The sequence below is a fragment of the Anastrepha obliqua genome, chromosome 3 (assembly GCF_027943255.1).
Source record: "Anastrepha obliqua isolate idAnaObli1 chromosome 3, idAnaObli1_1.0, whole genome shotgun sequence".
NCBI lineage: Eukaryota > Metazoa > Arthropoda > Insecta > Diptera > Tephritidae > Anastrepha > Anastrepha obliqua.
The window spans coordinates 118893799-118914777 of record NC_072894.1 but is presented as its reverse complement, the minus strand read 5'-3'; the positions used below and the strand labels follow the sequence as shown (position 1 = coordinate 118914777).

The following is a 20979-nucleotide window of genomic DNA, read 5'->3' as shown; positions in this document are numbered from 1 at the left end:
TCAGCATGCCACCTATTGATCTTATGGCGGAAAACCTGGCAGCGAAAGCCGCGAGGAGGTTGGTGGCTGCTGGAGTATTCACCTACAGAACCTTCGGTCACAGCTGAATAGGAAAGTGGAGCTCAGGTTGCACAGACTACATGACTCCGTACTTTAGTTCGGAGAGAAGGTTTCGCACTACAATTGAAGAGGAGGGTTGGCACAAAGACATGAAGCCTGGCCATAGAACTTTTCACATCTATACAGACGGCTCTAAAACTTTAAATGGAATGGGAGTGGGCATTTACTGCTCAAAACTAGGGATAAGGCAGACTATCAAGCTGCCAGAGCACAGCAGTATTTTCCAAGCGGAAGTTTTTGCAGTGGGGAAAGCCGCGGAGCTAGCCTACACTAGAACAAGAAAGAACTCAACAATGAATATATACGTGGACAGTCAAGCAGCAATAAAAGCAATAAGCTCATATTGTATTAAGTCCAAAAATGTTCGACGGAGCAGGGAGTCCATAGAAAGGCTAGCCGAAAACAGTAGGCTGCATATCTATTGGGTGCCAGATCACAAAGGCATTATGGGGAACGAAATAGTAGATGAGATAGCAAAAAGCGCTGTTAGACTACCTTTTGAACGATATACCAAAACCGCTAAATACAATATACAATGAAATGGACGACTACATGAAAAGGCGAGTGGGCTAATTTTGGTGTTCTCCCAAGATTCGAACCTACGTTCCCTCTGTGAATTCCGAATGGTAGTCACGCACCAAGCCATTCGGCTGCGGCGGCCGAAAATACACGCAAAACATTTTCAAAGTCTGCAAAGGATCGGCACGACAGTTTTGGGTTGGGTACACAATTTTTATGGTAGAAGACTTCAACTCTGGCTGTCAAAGTTTTCTATTGAACGCAAAAAAAAAGAACAGAAGAAGCAAACAAAAAGAAGTTGAAATAGTCTTTTCAACAAAATAGAATGGGCAATACAAAGTTTTGACCCGTTTAAATCTCCAGGAATCGATGGAATTTTCCCAGTCATGCTCCAGAAGGTAAGCCATCTTGCGGTACCGTTGATATTATTGTTATTGATTGGCTGCTAATAAATCCTAAAACTGCTGTAGGTTTTATTTCTACCAGGGCGTTTGGATCTACAAACCCCATTTCCCACGTAATTTAGTCTGTGTCGTGGCACTGCTGGGCAGTCACATAGAACGTGTTCTGTTCACACCTATCTTTTTCATGTGATAATTAAGTTTATAGTGGCCTGTTAGTAGTTCAGTGTAAAGTTGTATGTCTTTTCTGCTTAGGTTAAGGATTGCTTCTGCCTTTATCCGTTCTGGATGTGTGAGTCTTTTCGATTGCCGCATGCACGATTGGACTCTCCAGTAATCGATTAGGCTTCGTTGTTCCTGCACACGCAGAAAAGCACTTTCATTCCCTTCGTGCCCCTCATGTCCCGGAACACACATCAAGGTAGCAAAATTTCTTGATGATAGGGTGTTGATGTGTTGTGAATGAGAAGCTATCCAGCGATTTTAGAGAGCTGCTTGACTGTCAGAGAGAATGCTAATATTGGCACCGCGCGTGCCTCTCCGTAGACATTCTCTGGCACGCGGCTCTAAGGCGGGATCTTCGCCTGGAAAATTTAAGTGGTTTTCCCCATTGTAATTGCTTTTTTGAAATGTGGTCCGACAATTCCAGGCCCGGCACTACCCTGTTTTAAGGATATTTCATTGTTTCTCCACGCTGAAAGATCACTAATGACCACTTTGAAGTTATTGGAGAATTCAGAGAGTTCAGGATTGAACCAAGAACTCTTACATGTCCTGTAAGATTGCCTTCTTTGAGATGGAATAGATTAGGAAGCCTTAGGGCTGCTTTAACCGCCGACTCTTTGGCTACAAAATAGAGTGAGGCAGGTTCTCATTGCTCCCGTTACGCTCATACAGGCTATTTTGAGTCTTAATTTGGTCTACTATTGGCCACCATACCAGAGAGGCATAGGTGATCATTGGCCTTATTATTGTCTTTCGAGACCATGCCCTTATCTTTGGCCGCAGACCCCATGTTTTACCGTAAAGCCTTTGGCTTACGTATATTGCTCTCAAAGCATTATTTGTGATTTACGGTAAGTGATTTTTCCCGGTCAAGGTTTTATTAAAGATTACTCCCAGTTATTTCATGTTCCTAGATAGAGCTAAGTCGGCGTCCCCTACTTTAAGGGTCCCTATACTTCATTTCCTTCTTCGCGTTAAGGGTGTCACACATCTTTTGTTCGGATTTAACGAAAGTCCTTTCTTCAGACACCAGTTTTGCATAATGTCGAGAGCTAGTTGCATGCGATCAGTTATAGTAGTCAAATTTGCCTCTAACCATGATGACTATTAGATCGCCAGCAAAGCCCTGAACTTCGTATCCGAGATCATCGAGTGTCTATAGGAGCTCGTCAGTGATCAATAGCCAAAGGTGGCATCTTTTGGTGGCATCCTTTGGTTGACTTGACACATAACTTTTTGGTCCAGTTTCAAAGATTGTTTTCTATTCCTCAGCATATTGAGAACCCACGTTATGATTAGTCTATTTATTTCCTTCCTAACCATACCTTCCTCAATAGAGCTATAGAGCTGAAAGAAGCATTGCCGAGTGCTCCGTAATGTCAACCAATGTACAGAGGGTAATTTCCTTACCAGCCAACGCCTTTTCGATTTTGGTCGTAAGGCTATGTATGGCAGTTTTTGTCGACTTGCCTGACTGGTCAGCGTATTGTTGAACATGGAGAGGCGAATCCCTAAGATAAGCGTTTCTAATATATTGATCAATTATGTCTTCCATAGCTTTGAGCAGGAAAGAAGTTAAGTTTATGGGTCGAAAGGCGTTTGGCGTCTGTGGTCCGCCTTTTTGCCTGCTTTCTGAATGAAAGCTACCCTTAGGCTTATCCTGAAAATATTTGTCAAAACCGGTGCGAATACATTCACGTGTGTTGTAGTAGACACGGCTGTATGTTGTCAACACGTGGTGATTTAAATGACTAAAGCTGGAGATCGCCAATTTAGTTTTGTTCACTTTATTTTTTACAGTGAAGGGAGAGTTCCCTGCGTGTAAACATTAAGAACGGATGCCTCCAGTGTCTTCACTGTCTTCACTCACACTGACACAGTAAGGAAAGTGAGTGTCCAGCAAATGTCCATTGTTAAGAACGATATTTATGGGATGGGATAGATACTTTTTCAATTCTCTTACGAACTCATAAGAGCAACAAAATGCTTCCATGAAGAAAAACATAGTGGTACCATAAGGGACCTGTAAGGTCTAAGTGAGTTGGTCGTACAGACTGACTACCACTACAACCTAACCTAAGCTTATAATCTTGCCGCGGGGTGTACTTATAAATGAGAAGAAATCGTAGAGGTGCGAATTAATGATGATTAGGTCAAGTACGTAATCATACATTTTAATTAGTATTTTTAATCAGTACTCTAAACCCTGCAGGAAAAACTAAACTAGTGAAAGAAATTTCTGGTTCAGACTGGTGCTATTTCCCCATTTCCCCAGTGACTTTATTAATCTCATTGCGAGTAGGGATGCCTATCTTTGGAGAGTGACAGGGTGAAAGTGAACAACAAACACCTTTTTTCGCGTACTACGGCCTCTTGGCTGTTGAGTTTTTTGAAAGTATTTGCATTTTAATAAAATGTAAGTTTAGAAATTTATACTTACTTATTTAATTTATTTATTATAAACTGAGATGCATTTATTTAAAAAATAAGAGCTGTATGGGGTTTTTTTCTCTCTCTAGTATTGAGCTTAAGGGCGAAAAGGTGATACATAGCTTACTATAAGTAGATATTATTGGTCGAATTTGGTACTAGTAGATGGAATGGCGGCCGCCGTAGCCGAATGGGTTGGTGCGTGATCACCATTCGGAATTCGCTGAGAGGTCGTTGGTTCGAATCTCGGTGAAAGCAAAATTAATAAAAACATTTTTCTAATAGCGGTCGCCCCTCGGCAGGCAATGGCAAACCTCCGAGTGTATTTCTGCCATGAAAAAGCTCCTCATAAAAATATCTGCCGTTCGGAGTCGGATTGAAACTGTAGGTCCCTCCATTTGTGGAACAACACCAAGACGCACACCACAAATAGGAGGAGGAGCTCGGCCAAACACCTAACAGAAGTGTACGCGCCAATTATTTTTTATTTTATTTTTTATTTTTTTTTTTTATTTTTTTTTTTTATTTTATTTTTTTTTTTTTTTTTTAGATGGAATGATATTTGTAGGTACACATTTTCCTCATTTTCGCAGTGCCGCTCCGTACTCTTACCTAACTCTTTTACATCGAAAAGTGAAATAGGTTCTAAATTAACTGAAAGCGAACTGTTCGTTATTAGCGAATTTTCCTGCAGTGGCGGAATGGGAAAATTTTCGATTCTCTATTTCAGATTTCATTTATTTATTACATAAAATTGTGATTGTACTTTATTTTATTGACAACTTACAAACAAGTAGTTTTGTTTGCTAATTTGTAAAAATTACGATTACTTAGAAAAGATAAAGCAACACAACCGAGTACATTCGGGTTGAACTTTTTTCCTACTTCGGTTCTTAACCCTTTAGTGCATAACAGGGGCATATTTTATGCCACTTTATGACTCTTTTTTGATATGCAAAGTTTTTACTTCACTTGCCATTATATAATGAATGGCAGTTGTCCGCGAGAAACTGAGTATTGAGCATGCATAAAATAGTTGTGTGAAAAGTGTAAACTTTTAAGTATTTGTTCGCTGGTAATTTATATAAAGAAAGTGATAAAAAAATTCAGGTAAGTTATTTCATGTATTTTCAATGATATTCAGTTGTCAAAAGTGTTAGCTTTATGTATACTTCATTAGGGTGACTTTTCAAAGTTTCAATGCCCAAAGGCACCAGCATGCAGTTACCATGTGAATACTCTTTTATAACGAACTTCTCTCTTTTGAAAATTTTAAAGTTAAAATGAGTGGTTGGAAAGAAAAAATGCAAAACAAGGTTTCAAGTTTGACTGAAAAAGAAATTGAGGAGTTTCTGAACACTATTGATGTTATAGATGAGGAAGGCAGTGATGACGTGGTCTCAACGGATGATGAAGATATAGATGACGGTATCAAGTTGGTTGACAAATTCAGTTTTGGCTGTGGCGAACTGGGCATAAGTGTATCAGATCTAAATTTAACTTTGGTTACGCCTACAGCTTCCGTAGCCAGGGAAGAATCAAGAGTAAATTTACATGGTGACAGTACACCACCAGCTCCTCTAAAAAGGCCTAAGACATGCGCAGGGGTCAGTAGTTATATATTCAGGACTATTTGATGGAAATGTTGTCCAGATGCGACAGAAGGATGAGGAAATAAGCAAAATAGTGTGGAAAAAGAAAAGCATGAAAGTTCATGAAGATCAAATCAAATTCCAATGCCCGGATATGTCTGGTTTCCTACAATTAACTACTCCATATAAGTGTTTTTGCTACTTTGCTGATGAACATTTTTTTTCTACTATTGTAAATGAAACGAACTTATACGCGAGGCAGAAACAGATGGATGCATGTTTTGTATGTACGGCTAGTGATATTCGGCGCTATATTGGAATACTTATTTTTATGTCAGTTTATAAATATCCAAGTGTTCGGTCATATTGGGGCCGACATGGTTTTGAGGCTATTCGTACAACAATGCCTGTAAACCGTTTCGAGGAGATAAATACATAGATTCATACACTTCGCTGATAATGCACAACGACCGGAAAAAAGCTCCGAGGATTATGACGTCATTTATAACGTGAGAAGGGTCATTGATCATTTCAATATAAAGTTTTCTTCTATTCCAATGCCTCAAAGATTATGCGTTGACGAACAAATGTGCGCAACCAAAATGACGAAAACAAGCATTAGGCAATATATGCCTAATAAGCCACATAAATGGGGGTTTAAACTATTTGTTTTATGTGATACTAGTGGGTTTTCATATCAAGCTGAATTATATTCCGGCGCTGGCGATAATAAAATGGAGGAAGAAGTTCCAGATTTAGGCGCCTCATCGAACGTGGTTGTAAGGTTATCAAAAAACATCCCCGAATTTGCAAACCACATACTTTATTTTGACAATTTTTACACATCGCTGGGCTTAGTACTTTATCTGAAAAGCAGGGGTATCCATAGCTTAATAACAATTCGCGCCAATCGTATCATGAATTGTAAACTGGCTACTGACTCTGATTTTAAGCAAAATAAGCGCGAGCGTGGTTATTCTGAAGAATTTGTTGGGTCAGCTTATGGAATCGATATATCAACGGTATTGTGGAATGATAACAGAAGCGCCCGTTTTACTTCTGATTGGCCGATATAAGATCCGCCTAAAGACCCAGAAGTGGACGACCCGTGTTTTTTATCATTTGTTAGACATGACATTAGTTAATGCGTATATTCTTTACAATCGCATTAATTCATTGCAACACGAACTCTTGACTCTGGATGAATTTCGATGTGAAGTGGCAGAAGCTCTCACTAAAATAGGCCAGGAGTCAGTCAAAGGCAGAGGAAGGCCAACAAACTCAAGCAAAGTGGAAAATTTTGTTGTCGGCAAAAAAAAGGTTATATATGCCAATATCAGATGTACGTTTTGATAACGTTGGTCACTGGTGTCAATTTCGAGATCGGTCTGCAAAATTGCATTGTAAAAATAAACCTTGTAATTCGCAGACGCAATCTTATTGTGAAAAATGCGATATTCCATTATGTAATTCATGTAATTTCACCCCAAAAAATAACTAATTCAAATACAAGTACATACATAAGTAAGTCAAACCAATCATATATAATTATATATACATATATATATATATTTATAAATATATGTATTTATATATCTAATGTACATCTTAATGCAGGCAAAGATACAAACGAATTAAATTATTAAAAAAATTTAATTAATAAAAAAAATATAACTGATCGATCAAAAACGAAAATATGTGTACTTATTTTGATACGGTACAATGATACTTTAACTGCATGGCAGTGCCTTTTGGCAAAAATTTCGTTTCCTAATTTTTGGCAAAACTGTAGGTAAAATATCAAAAGCGATGTCGGATTCGTATTCTCTGACGCTGAATTAAGCGAAAAAAATTTTTAAATTAAAAATTAAAAAAGTATGCACTAGAGGGTTAATAATGTAAATAAAAATATTTTCCGTAAATTGTGCACACCACACCTAGCGGTGTTTAATTCTATATATACGAATATACTTGCATTGGATTTTTTTTCTTCTAAGAGATAAATGAGAAAGCTTGGGAAAACTACGGGTTACATATACATAAATACACTGCGGTAAATAACTATAGCACCGAGTCTTATTGACAAGCTTTGACAATTTATTTGTTTCAAAATTAATTTTAATACTTTTTTATTCAAAATAAAGTTCATTCTTTTGCAAAAATCATATCAAACCAAGTTTCAAAATAAAAAAAATCTTAAAAAAAAAAACATCCAAAAATGTGCATGAAAACTGTTAAACTTTTGAAAAGAATTTTTTGTAGAGAAATTTTAAGCATGCAGTTTTATAGCAGATTGAATTAAGGTGAAGAAGTTGAAAAAGCGCTTTAGTTTTGGCTTCATTTATTTCTGAGTTTCGTAGCTTATATTTTTTGTTGCTCTTTCTAAACTTTCGAAGGCTTTTTTCAAACCAAGCAGCCAGGATGCAATCATGTCTTTGTCGTCCGCGTAAGCCAGTAACTGAACCGATTTAAATAAATTAGTTTTCCTCATGTTTACACCTGAATCTCTGATAACCTATTCAAGGGCAATATTAAAGGGCAACAAAAGCATCAGAGCCTATCTCCTTGCCGTAATCGGTGCAGGGTGGCGAAGGCGATAGATCGTTTTGCACTCTTACGATGTTACTTCATATTGTGTATAGTCGACCGTAACGTGATAGTGGTTTTGCCCGGCTGTTCACTAATTATGCCCATTTATGTATGCATGACATAGCAACAGTTTGGTCGGAAAGTATTTTTACAAAAACCATTTCTAAGTTTCATTTTGTAAATTAACAGTAAATCAATTGACGCTTTTTTGTTCAATGGAATCGTCTGTTAAGCTGTTTTGGTACTGTATTTTCTATACCGAAATAACAAATACACAAAAAATACAAACTCTTCAAAACAAAATGCTGCTAAAAAGGAGCTTGAAAGTTATTTACGAAACGACGTATATGAGCTTCATAGCTACAAAGCAACAAAATTTTCTGCAAAAAAATTTTGTATTTTATCCAAATCCATACATTTTTCCAGCATTTTTCAAATATTGCAGTTTTTAAATTTGCTCGATTTTTAATGCCCATTTGTTGCCTTTTTATTCAAGTCGTCGTAAATCGTCTTGTAGTCCATGTCGGGAGTTTAGGCTGGTGTCGCGATAGTTTTACCTCACTTATAAAGCAACTCCTTCTTGACATGTTGAAATGGGAGTATTTGTGGTGTTCGAATGGTATCCACATTTTTTATACTACCTACACAATTATTAATTCCATGGGCTCCTACGGTGGGTAGGTGAAATGATTGAAGTACCAATCTGTCACTCCCCAAGTACCCAAGTAACACTAAAGCGTGGTTTGATACCATTATGAGTCCTCGAACTGGCAGATATCGACAGCCAGCCAGAGCAGTTGATGCAATGGAGAAGATTGGGATTTACGTCAGCGCACTGGCCCAGGCTGAAGGAGCGAAGATAGGAGCACCAATTGATCTTAATCGTATAGCTGCCAAACCTGGACGTTTGTCGAGAAAGTGCTCAACAGTCTCCTACTCTGAAATGTCCCCACAGCTGCTGCAATGAGGATTAAATGGTAAACCTAGCTTTTCCGCATGTCTCCCGTTCAACCAATGATCGGTAAACACAGCTACGAGTTTGGAAATTGAATGGCGTGGAGTCCCCAGGACTTATTGAGTCGTGCGTCTATTGTACTGGAGCCAAAAGGTTTTCAAAATAGCACAACACGAAATGGAGTTCCTTCTTTTCTGCGCTTTTCTGAGAAATAAGTTGTTAAATTCCCCTTTACAACAGTCAGTGGGAAGCCGATGAGCCCAATTCAGTCGCCTTCCTGCCAAACTCATCAGTATTTTCATTTCCCTCTATGTTTCTATGTCCTGGAACCCAGATTAGAGCAACGTTATCTGCACGTTCAAGACATTTGATCTCTTCCTCACAGGACTTGACTAGTTTCGATCTGCACTTTGGCATCGTCAGAGACTTGATCGCGGCATGAATACCGGAAAAATTGTGAATATCTCCCTCGGTCTCATGTTTCCTAAGCATTTTGTATGCCTGCAGGATCGCAAAGACTTTCGCTTGAAAAACACTAGCAGTATTCGGCAATTTTAAGGAAATAGATAAATTGGCTGATTTAGAGAAAACCCCTGCTCCGATTCCGGCATCCATCTTGGAGCCATCAGTGATGACAGAGGTACCAGTTTAGTGGTAGATTTTCTCCTGGTTCTAATCCTGCCTACTTGGAAAGACTCTCAAACTCCAGTTTGTGGATAGAGAAGGCCGTTAAATAAGTAAAAAGATAATAATAATTTTTATCAACCGATTTAGTCCTTAAGTAAGAATATTTCTTTGACAAACTGTATTAATGCAAGTTACACTGATCTACAGAAAAATTTAAATTACTTTTATTACTTATATTTCTACATTTATTTTTATTAACTGAAAGTTTGATTTCGGTTTCAACACCTTTGATTTTCCAAAAAGTTGATAAAAACGCTTTGGGAAGAGTCTTTTATCTTGTTTTCAACTGTTCCCGAATTGCGTAGCTAAAAATTTGAGTAATATTGATGCGGAGCGATTCTTTAGTCACCCTATAAGAAGATTTATATCTATTTATTTATCGGCATGGCGTCGTATTTGGCACTTCTGCAGTATACAAATAGATAAGCAATGGAATGTATAAATATCAGAATAAAGATTATTATCACTCAAAATAAGTTTCTTGAATCCATAAAAAGTTATTCAAGAACAAAATTGATTGATGATTAATTTTGCGCCACCTGGTATAAGACTTGCGTGTACATTAGGCCGGGTCGATTTGTGGGGAGGCAAAAAAATCGGCCATTGCTCTTTGAAAATCATATTCTAGGGATCAAAATAAGAAACTTTGCCGAAGGAACCATACCTCTAAAACGAATTCTGATGTCCTCCAATTTGGGTCGAACTATTTAGTTTCTTTTCTCATGTAAAGGCCAAAAATGGTGATATTTTGAAATGATTGTATGGGGAACCCCTCAGGGGACTTCCAGGGGGTGTGCCACTGGCATGGGTGCATCGGCCGTCCAAAGTTAGTGGGGGTCGGTCATATATTTGGACTCGATTGGAGCACTCTAAATGGGTCAAAGTGGGATTTTTCGTTCGACCCAAATTGGGGGACATCAGAATTCGTTTTACGAGGGGTGCCTTTTATATTTCGGGATTTGGCAACCCTGGTGTTGCAATCTGGCAACTGACAGCTGTATCGCAAAGTTTGACATTTTTTGGCTTTTACGTACTCAGAACGTTTTGAAATACCAGCGCTATTTGTGTTGTTTACAGTAACTTAAAAGATTCATCTCGGTCCAAAAATGGAATTAAATCGTGAACATTTTCGTGCGATTATTTTTACAACTTTCAACGTGGATTAACTCAGCAACATTGCATGGATGAACTTAATTCATTTTTCGGCGAAGAAGCTCCATCAAGGACCAGTGTTTATCGATGGTATGGTGAATTCAATCGTGGTCGTAGTTCACTCCAAGACGAATTTCGTGAAGGTCGTCCAAAATCAGTTGTTGTTCCGAAAACCATTGATGCTGTGCGCGAACTGATATTGCAAGATCGTCATGTGAATTATCGTGAGATTGAGACAATCTTATTAGGCATTAGTGGGACCAGCATACATTCAATATTGCATAAACATTTGACTGTCAAAAAAATTTGTTCGCGTTGGATCCCCACAATTTGTCAATCGCTCAAAAAAAGGCTCGTGTCGATTGGTCGAAGGAAATGCTCAAAAAACACGAACGCGGGGCTTCGAAACACGTCTATGACATCGTGACAGGTGATGAATCATGTATTTACGCGTATGAGCCCGAAAGTAAACAGCAGTCGACTGTATGGGTGTCTCAAGATGAGCCAAATCCAACAAAAGTTGTTCGCGCACGAAGCACTTCCAAGCAAATGGTCGCCTGTTTTTTCGAAAAAACTGGAAATGTCGCAAACGTACCACTAGAAAAACTCAGAACAGTAAATTCTGAGTGGTACATAACCATTTGTTTGCCAGTTGTCTTCCAAGAAATTAGGAAAACCAATCGCCAAAGACGGATCACTCTTCACCAGGACAATGCGAGCTCTCACACATCGGCTCAAACAACTGCGTATTTGAGCACCCAAAACATCGAATTAATGGGTCATCCGCCGTATAGTCCTGACTTGGCACCGAATGACTTCTTTTTATTCCCGTACGTAAAAAACAAACTGAGAGGTCAACGTTTTTCGACACCTGAAGAAGCGGTTGCGGCATTCAGAATTCATGTTTTGGAGGTACCTCATTCAGAGTGGCAAAAGTGCTTCGACAATTGGTTCAAACGCATGTAAAAGTGTATAGATCTTCATGGAGAATATTTTGAAAAACAATAAAGTGATTTTCGATGGTTAAAATTTGTTTTTCTTCTCTAATCCCGAAATATAAAAGGCACCCCTCGTAGAGGTATGGTTCCTTGGCCAAAGTTTCTTATTTTGATCCCTAGAATACGATTTTCACAGAGCAATGAGCTATTTTAAAACCGTTTCTATTATTTGTGAGTTCCGAGCCGGGGCTCTACTTTTTGAGAGTCACGTACAACTATAATTTTTGTGCTGACTAGTGTAATTGATGCGATGCCCCTTTGCTGGTGAACTGTGCGCCTGTACTTGCATTTTACTAATAAATATTTCCATACTTTGTTATCAATAAATCTTTCCCATTTGCTTATTTTTCTTAATTTCAACAACAATTTCTTATTTTTTCCCCTTTTTTATATGTATATATATATATATATATATAGTAGAATGCCGACTTATATACAAATCTGCGTATAAAAGGTGTTTGCGAGAGGAAGTGCAATGACAGTCACGATTTGTGATCCTCGCTTGTGAAGTGCCAAATATTTCGAAATGAAGTGTCTAGTGAGTTTATTGTTATTGGCGGCGTTGTTGGTCGTGAATGCTTATGAATTCGATGATAGTACTTTCAGTGAGTTTGAACAAAATTTTTCTCTTCGAATAATAAAAGCCATTTAAAAGCACAAACTGTTAAAGGGAAATTAATTTTATCACCTTTTCTTGTACTCCAGATGAATATCTCTTAAAGGAGCTGCAGTCTCTACAAGTTGATGACACTGGCGACGCTTTGCCAACACATCGTGCGCGACGCGAAACCGAAGTAGAACATTCAGCCGAAAAGGATGCCAAAGAGTGCGCTAAACATACCTGGAAGAAGGATATGCATTGCTGTAAGGGTAGCAATGTCAATGGTGAACAATTGGAACTTTTCATGAATGTTAAGAAAGAGTGTGTCGCAGAATTAAAGGGCGAACCAGGTGAGAAAAATTCTTTTGATCTATATAAACAGAAACGATTAGGTTTATTCTGCCATTGGATAGTGGAAATACTCGAAATTTTAAACACTAAAAAGCAAAAAACAGAAAAAATACGAAAATGAGCAGATAATGCAACATTTCAGGTATTTCTGCACACCCTAATATTTTGCAAGAGTGGGGCTTATTTTTATTTAGAAGGCGATTAATCTACATATATGTTCATGTTATTTCTGTATGGAAATTAGCTTTATAAAGAGATTTTTAGTGGCAAAAGTTGATGCGTTAGTTTCCATCGATCCAACTCGTTTTCTAACATTTTCATATTCCATTTCGGGAAACCCACTTACTTCGTTTTAATTGGCGCTTACACCCTTTATTGGGTGTTTGAGGTGTGCGTCTTGATAATGGGACGTACAGTTTTATGCCGCCTTCGTACGGCAGATGGTTTTTTATCAGGAGAGTATTCATGGCAGAAATACACTCGGAGGTTTGCCATTGCCGGCCGAGAAGCGACTGCATTTTCTTATCACCTGTTGCTTCGTGCAGGTTTTCGAACCCTTGCATATCCGCATAGTAGACACACACAAATCCTTTCGGCGACGGTATCCGCTCATTTGAAAAGTCTTTGCAAGGTCAGAGAGATGCTACTACTGGCGTGTATCGAGGTTATGTTTAGTTAGTAGCATTTCTTGGAAGAGCACGCACCAAGTTTCAGCCAGATCGGTCTATTTCTTTGTGTTTGGCATTGGTTTGGATCGAGGAAATCGAGTGATTTTCTTTTTCCAACGCCTTAGCAGTTGTGGTGGCGAAATTAATGGAAATAGGGTTCTAACTCGTTTCAAATCCCCTCTATTCGCCAGACTTGGCTCTCTCCCATGCTTCGGACTACTATTTGTTCCCCAATTTTAGAAATGGCTGACAAGCAAAATATTTCATTCAAACGAGGAGGTGATTGCAGAAATGAATGGCTTGGACAAATCCTATTATTCGTAAGTGATCAACAGACTAGAATTGCGTTAGACGAAGTGTATAGACCCAAAGGGACACTATAAGTAAATATGAAAGGTTGACCCGAATTGAGTAGTTTTTTGCATGGACTTTTCAAACGATTCGCGTAGTGAATATAATGTGAGCCGAGAATTTCATTGAGTTTCAGTGCACCAGATGGTAACATATTCTTTCCAGCATGCAAACCTATCTGCCGCTGATTTTTTTTATCACTAAACCTCCGGTAATGGTTGTACGGATTAGGCTAAGGCCTTTACGCACTGCGACCAGATTTATCTATTATTATTGTGATTAATCGAACCAGCTCCTTGGGAGAGAGTATTTGTAAGTATTCATCCTCTAGTAGGTGCGAACCCAGGGTTCTGTGTAACCTGGGACTTAAAGCTTCACAGTTGGTGATAAAGTGTTCCTCTTCATCACAGCAGAACCTGCATACGATAAACTAGTGCTAGATAGTCCTACTGTATTGGAACGTTTATTACAGGCAAAGTGGTATGTAAGTGCTCCACAGTGTAATTTAAATCCCCTTTTTTGGGGTTGGTACAATAAAGGACCCTCCGCTCCCTTTTTGGTATAAAAGTCTGCTTTTTCGTTTGCTTCGAGTCTCTCATGTTCTGGTACCCAAATCACGGAGATCTGTTTAAGAGTCGCCAGTTTGTTGAGTGCATTGTTGCACTCTGTAAGGCCTTTTGAATTGAACGTAAAGCTATTTAAGGCTTTGAGGACTGTCCAATAGGTATTTTAATTTTTACTTTTTCGAACTCTCTTTTGGATACGACTTCCACTGTTTTCCCAGGATTTACCCAAAAGTTGTTTTGCTGTCCAAAGGTTTTTCGGTGCTTTTTTATTACTGAGTTGAGGTGGGCCTCCCAGATGTGTTTTTAATCCAGGAGAGGTAACTCCTGTTCTATTTATTTCCAGGGTGGGTATATTTAGACCTCTTTTTCTGGTAAGTGGGGTAATAGTGGTTTTGGACGGGTTTCTATTCCCTCCTCCTAGGCGTCTTGCATCAAGTCCTTTATGGCCCTTTTGTGGTTGCCTTTAATTACTACATAAATTTCATCTGCACATCCTATTGTTTTGTAACTTTTATATATTATTAAGGGTTTGTACGAGGCCGCCAGCCTGGATAGACCAAAGCAGTGGCGATAGAGCAATAGCTCTTTATGGAGTGGGGATATCGAATAAACGTTCTCTCTTAGGTAATAGTCCAATAGATTTTCAACATGAAAGACGTAAGACTGATTGGTCCATAGCATTTGGGTGATTCAGGAAGCTTATTACCTCCCTTGAGTGGGAATAATACTTTAACCTCGCGCAAAATCTTAGGAACATAACCCAAAGTGAGACTTGATTTGAATATTTGCCCAAAAATTCGTAATAAGTTTACAGTGAAATACCATCTGACTTGGATGATTTGTAGGTATTGAACGAATTGATTGCCCATTCTCCGCTTTCAAATATTCTATGCAAGGCGAAGTCCAAAATAAACAAGACTGGCGTCATAAAAATGTTTTTGATGGCGCCTTCTTTTTAATGAGTTAGTGCGTTGGACGTTACATCCCTAGCTGACTTCCAGTCAAAGCTTGGTGAAATGCGGTTTAGTGGAAGCGAAGTTATTGCGTCTAAACTGTCAGTATGTTTGTGTCATCGATACAAAAATGAATTTCGAACAAAGAGCTAATATCAAATTTTGTTTTAAAAACGGTAAAACGTTTACTGAAACATTTGAATTGATGAAAAAAGTTTATGGCGATGATTGTCTATCTCGTGCCAGAGTACATGAGTGGTGTACACGTTTCAGAGATGATTGTGTGGACATAAATGACAATGAACATACCAAAAACTTCAAACTTCATCGAAATTGTTCGTAAATTTATAAAAAATGAACCGAGATCCTCGTTGAAATTCATGGATTTGGAGTTGAATATCTTCAAAATATCGATTTATCGCATTTTAACTGATCATTTGGGCTTATGCTTATGCTTATTGCTCAGAACTCAACATTCGAAAGACCTCATTAAAGCGACGAGAAAGACGAGAACTTCCTTTAACTTCCTGAAACGCGTATCCAGACCAGAGGGGACTATTTTGAATAAATAAACTCAAAGTTATTAGAACAAAGCTCCTGCCGTTTCTATTTTAGCTCAGTCTTGTTCATTTTGGACTACACCTTGTAGAATTACGCTTCCAGCAAGTGCTAAATGGTTACAGCCACCGCATGATGTCATGTGCGAGAAATTATCGATTCAAAGAAACTTCATTTAGGGCAGAAGTATAAAAAGGAAATAAAGGAGGAATGCATTGATTTCCGGTAATTGTTTTCGAATTTTTCTGGGCTAACATTTTAATATGGAAATGATTTCCTGGTTTTACCGCAATATGGCAATACTTGACATTTGCACCAGGCACACAGGTAAGGTTAGGCTAGAAGTGATTAGGGTAAACAGCGAGTAACTCAAAACAGACTTTTCTGTATTCTAAACGTACAAACATGTAAACCTGTACGATAAAGGCTGAAAGAAATTCTAAACCAAGTAATATAATTTTGATATTTTTAAGAAAGCTATAATTTTTTTAATATTATCAATTGTGGGGTTGGAAATGCATTGAATGGGATCGGTGTTATGGAATATATGGTTTCTTAGTGAGTTGAAGGGATAACATTCGGACATAACGTGATTAATGGAGATCGGGGTGGAGTTACAAAACTGACATGTTCTGGGGGTATTGCTGTCGATAAGGTGATTATGGGTTAATTTTGAATGGCCCAGACGTACTCGCGTGAGTTTAACAAGGTCCATTCTAGAAAGTGAAAGGTTAGCGTGTTTTCGGAGGTTGCTTAAATCAAGCTTTTTAACATTTTGCGCTTTGTACCAAGTTGAGCATTTTTGTCAAGTCTCAGATTTATATTGTTTTATGAATTTTTTCTTGAGAAATTCAGCTATATCATTAACATTTAGATTAGTAGTTGTTAATACAGGAGCTATGGTGGCGTATTTAGCTGTGCTATCAGCAAATTCGTTACGCTTTATAAGGGCATGGCCCGACCATATCAGTAAAATATTTGGGTATTTTGTTTGTAAAATACTACGGATAGAACTGGGATAGTAATCATTGTTTTCGATATTGGATACGGAGCACATTGCAAATTTACCTTTTTTATTTCTAATTACATTAACAGCCAACATGATAGCAATTAATTCAGCAGAGTAGACTGTACTGTATGCAGCTAGGTCGGATACTATTAAGTTTTCATTTTCGGTAGTTACGCCAAATCCGATCATATTATTGCTTTGGGAGCCGTCTGTGTATATGAAGGTGTAATCCTTGAGTTCATTTTGTATGGGTGCAAAAGCTTGTTGATATATTTTAGCTGGTGCTTCGAATTTTTTATACTTTCGGAGCTCAGTGTTAACTATTGCTTTCTGTAAACGCCATGGGGGGATGTGGGTTAGAATAGGTTTTAGTGGTAGATATGGAAGGTTAAGTTTTTTGCTGTTGAGGACTGCTCTACTAACTGCTGAGGAGACTCTTTTAGATGGCCTTTTTTTTATAGGTTTGAGCAATTTTGAAGAGAGGGGCATTATAGCTGTTCATAAGCACTTTATTTAATTTATTTGTGATATAGTCCCTTTTCGCTTCTATTGAGGGAATGTTAGCTTCAAAAAGCATATTATTAATCGGGGACTCCTAGTGCGGTTCTTATAGCCGCATTCAGAATAGTTCTTAACTTATTTAGAGCAGATTTAGGTGCAAAACCATATAGAAAGAGGCCGAAATCAATTCTTGATATCAAGAGCGCTTTCATTACTTGTATAAGTGTTACTGAGTTGCAATTGAATTTGAAGCTAGAGAGGCACTGGATGATATTAAGGCGGTGTGAAAGGTCTTGTTGTAGAAGTGCTATGTGTGAATTCCAATTATAGTAAAAGTGACTCCTAGTATTCCTAAAGTATCTACCTTATTTATTTGGATGTTGTTGAAGTGGACAGAGGTCGAGCACTGTTTTTTACGGCATATAAATACCTACATATGTAAGTGTTTGCATTTTTGTACCGAGAGTGAAGCACCAGAGTAGTTACACCAGGAGTTAATGTCTCCAAATAAATTATTTAGATTAATACTAACATTTTTATCCTTTTTTTGTTTAACTAAAAGATTGAAATCATCTGCGTAAGCGCAGAACGAGACTTCTTTATAAAAGGAAATTGAGGCGCAAAGCTTGTTGTATGCTTTTAGGAATATAATTACTGAAAGGGGTGAGCCTTGCGGTATTCCGTTTTGAAGTGGGTAAGTTTCGGAAAGGACATTGTCTAATCTGACTTTAATTTTCCTATGGGTCATAAAGTTTCTTATATAGTTGCAAATTCGCGGCCCCAGTTTCCACTCGAGCAGTTGAAGTCGAGTGATATTATTGACACATGTTTTCTCGCGGATAACGATTCTGCAACATGATGGTCTACATACAATGGAGCATCTGTTACTGACTTTCCCCGCTTGAATCCAACCTGATTGTTATGGATAAGTTTGTTAGTCTGAGATAAGATGATTTGCTGGAATTTATTTGTAATTTTTTTTTTCTTTAATTGTTTCACAAATACTCTCATTCAGTAATAATTTCAAAATCCAAATAAATTTATTCAGCTTATTCTCCTCTTTTTTTACACAGCCGATGACGCCTATGATCCATTCAATTGCGACAAGATGCAACAAGTGAAGGAGCAAATGATTTGTGTCGCTGAATGCGTTGCAAAGAAATTCCATAGCATCGACGAAAATGGTCAATTCAAACGTGATGTTATTTTGGAGGAACTGCGCAAACAAATCGGGGATTTGCAATGGAAAAAAGATGCTATAGAAGGCTATGTCGACAAATGTCTAGCTGAAGTGAAGGAAAAGCACGAGCAATTAGAGAAGGCGGGAAAACTATCCGAAGGCTGCAGTCGTTGTCCATTGGCCTTCAGCGGTTGCATATGGCGCGAATTCTGGAATGGCTGTCCGGCTGAGTTGCATGTCGACACGCCAAAGTGCAATAAATTGCGTGAACGCGTGGCCAAAAATGATATTCAATTCTTTGGCAAGCACTTGCTATTCAAATATTATCCCAACTCGAATGAATAGAATTACTATAAAAAGTAGTTTGAATAAATTTTTATTTGAAGAGAATTTAGTATTATTGAAAGGATACAAATAAATCAAGTGAAAACAATTAAAAAGTGTTATAAAAATCGTTTTTCTCTATAGGAAATATTTTCTAGTGGCATTCAGCAGCATTCACCCACCCACACACACACACATAAGCACACATACACTCACCTTCATATTCATTGAATTCGGCATTCAATGCAGTCAGTTCTATCAATAAATCCACACAAAAACATTGCTTTCGTGTATAAATTCAAAATCCTTTCAGCCGCATTCATTTCGCTGCACTCTCATTTGCCTATCAAAGGCCGCTGTAGTGCATTGCAGCCACCCTCAAATTGAATATGCATGCAAATTCGTCAGCAGCCATCAGCCTCCTCTCTCACTCGTAACTCTTTGCCCGTTTGCCAAAGAGGCATCCATCCGTTTGTGATATCCGCCATTGCAACAAATTGACTTAACAGCGTCCTTATGATTAAGTGCGCACTTTTGGCAATTTTTTTCCCACTTTCGCATGCGCCGCGAGCTTTTTGTTTCACATGCTGATTTTTGTTTGTTTTTGTTTTAGCTGTAGTTGTGCATTTGATGCTGCAGTCGATTAGAGCGCAATTTTTTGTTAAAGCTTTTAGCTTTTTCCATCAGCAGCCAGTCGCAAAACCAAGCAAACAACGGCCAACATACCAGTGATTCAATCAGCAACCCAACAACAGAACGTCAAATGCTAATGGCTTCACACTTTTATATGCAAATGCTTGCTGTTAGCGTGCATTTCAATGCGCTTCCTTTTTGTACGACCTTTTTTCTCTGAATATTTATGCAACGTAATTTAATTTTATATTTCAGTTGCGCGTAAGTACTATTCATATTTTTTGATTTAATTACATCGCAGATATATTTTTATGAACCCTTGCTGGGCATCACTTAGATATAACAGCACATTACAAAAACTTTGTAGCGAATTTCAATACATATTTTTACATGCAGATGGGGCTAAAAGAAAAATTTAGTTTTAAATCGCAGCTTGTTTTGACTCGGTGAACAGTGAGCTCCAGTTTGCAATTTTAAGTGAGCTGAAATTGCCAGCAAGGCCCTGAATGATCTTGGATCGGTCCTTAACTTGTCAAATCGCGCAGTCCATCAAACAATTCACATTTCGTCTTCACTCTATGCGATTATACTACGATTAGATTGCCGATTTGAGTATGAGGTGTACAACTTTGGAGCCCTAAGTCTTCTACTAACATCAACATTAAGCAAAGAGTTGGTTGGTTAAAGTGGTGATTCATCCAGAATCCAACTAGCGCTTGCGCACCATTTTGTGGCCACGTCCTCGCTACCAACTTGTCTAACGGTTATTTACAGCGTGATTATATCCAGTCTGTGTGGCTTAAGAACCTTATTCGGTTGTTGACGTCTAAGCCACACAGTTGTTCGAGACTCTCGAACAGTGGTTTGCCCTGGGTTGACATTCTCTCCTTCAATCATAAAGGGTGGTTAAGTTTCAAGGGCCGGTGTTGATTTTGAATAAAATACAAGTTTTTAGGAAATTATTATCATTTCTCTTTATTATGAAAATATTGGTATGGCTCAATTACGTGTGGAACAAAATATCGGCCTGATGGCTGCCGCGGTCTCAGCGGCATACCTCCAGTCGATGGTCCAAATGTTCGATGACGCTGAGGCATAATTGAGGACCGGTTACATTTTTCGTTTGGTCCCTGGGCCATGCTCCTCCAGCTATATGTGGTGTACGTCTTGATGAATTTCCACAAATGGAATAATCTACAGGTTCACATCGTCTTTGAAGGCAGAGGGTTTTTATGAGGAGCTTTTGCTAAAGGGAGAAATTTGGAATAAGCCACTCTTTCGGTTTGAAGAACTTACTTATGCGAGGCGTTGGTGCATTGGGCATTTGAACTTCGGGAGTCGCTGTTGCTGACAAGAGCTTTTTGCTTTGTATTGCGCAGTTATCATGCCAGCGGTATGAACGCAGTCTCCGGGTTTATATGTTTGGACCCATTAGATCTCGCTGGAGTCGGCATATTTATACAATTTTATTAATCGCTTGATTTATTTATATTCTTTTTACGAGAGCACGGTTCGCTTAGCCAATAAGGCGACAAAATAATTGATTACTGTAGCCTCTGCACTCTTTGGTGGGAATGAAATGGAAAGGTGTCTTCTATGGGACACGTCGTAGGACG

General features: G+C 38.4%; 1 protein-coding gene across 1 annotated transcript; it reads left to right on the top strand.

Moving 5' to 3' along the window:
- The first annotated feature begins 12133 nt into the window (after positions 1–12133).
- Positions 12134–19010, top strand: LOC129240825 (uncharacterized). The gene is made up of 3 exons (XM_054876836.1): positions 12134–12273; positions 12374–12619; positions 18300–19010. Exons 1-3 carry the CDS (start codon positions 12195–12197, stop codon positions 18749–18751), a joined length of 777 nt encoding a protein of 258 aa, XP_054732811.1. The 5' UTR covers positions 12134–12194; the 3' UTR covers positions 18752–19010.
- The last annotated feature ends 1969 nt before the right edge of the window (positions 19011–20979 follow it).